General features: G+C 59.9%; 1 protein-coding gene across 1 annotated transcript in view; it reads left to right on the forward strand.

Moving 5' to 3' along the window:
- USP20 (ubiquitin specific peptidase 20) overlaps nt 1-912 on the forward strand; it is a 29565-nt gene that overhangs the window by 26001 nt on the left and 2652 nt on the right. The window contains exon 20 of the mRNA XM_007471821.1: nt 363-471. Within this exon, the coding sequence (XP_007471883.1) occupies nt 363-471 (109 nt within the window). The remainder of the gene's footprint in view (nt 1-362; nt 472-912) is intronic.

A 912-nucleotide genomic window follows, 5' to 3' on the forward strand; every position in this document is an offset into this window, starting at 1 on the left:
GCAGCCTCCCTTTGATGTCGTCCTTAGAATCAGGCCAGGTGGGCTTTGGCCGCCATGGCTCCTGCCCAGTGGCCAGGAGAGGAAGTGAGAGCATTCAGCTGTTCTTCAGCCATTAAGCACGTATTTGTGAGGCACCTGCCCTGCGGCGGGCGCTCTCCTGGGTGCTGTGGGCTCTCAGGTGCGCAGGTAGCCGTGTCAGTCAAGTGGGGAAGATGAGACAAGTGAACAGGCCGTGCATAGGGTGCCCAGGGGCCCAGTGGCTGGGCCAGGGCAGCATCAGGAAGCCACCTGCCTTCCCCATGGGGGCCCTCCCCTCAGGGTTCATGACTCCCTCTCTCTCTGCACCTCCCGCCCTGGTGCAGGTTTGGGGGTGGCCCTGCCGTGAACCATCTGTACGTGTGCTCCATCTGCCAGGTGGAGATCGAGGCGCTGGCCAAGCGCAGGCGGATTGAGATCGACACCTTCATCAAGGTGCCTGGGGAAGGGGGTGGGGCGCGGGAGAGCCGGGCACCTGAGCCGGGGGAGCTGAGTGCAGTCAGGCTCTGTTTGGAAGACCTGTTCTGTGGGAAACCAGGGTGGCCAGAGGCCTAGCCTGACATTGAAGATTTTCACCGGCGGAAGGGGATTGGGTTTAGCGAGTTCAGGTCCCTCTGCTGGGAGGCTGTCAAGCAGCTGGTAGAAGGATAAGTGCTGCCGTTAGGGGCCGGATGGTTCTTTATTGTGCAGAGGCTGTAGGATGTTTAAGCAGCATCCCTGACCTCTACCCACTTGATGCCAGTGACAACAAAACTTACCTCCAGACATGGGCGGGTGCCCCCTGGGGGAAGAGTTCCCCCCCCCCCTGTTTTTTTTTTTTTTTTTTTTTTTTGCTGTACGCGGGCCTCTCACTGTTGTGGCCTCTCCCGTTGCGGA

The sequence above is a fragment of the Lipotes vexillifer genome, unplaced genomic scaffold (assembly GCF_000442215.2).
Source record: "Lipotes vexillifer unplaced genomic scaffold, Lipotes_vexillifer_v1.1 scaffold98, whole genome shotgun sequence".
NCBI classification, from domain to species: Eukaryota; Metazoa; Chordata; class Mammalia; order Artiodactyla; family Lipotidae; genus Lipotes; species Lipotes vexillifer.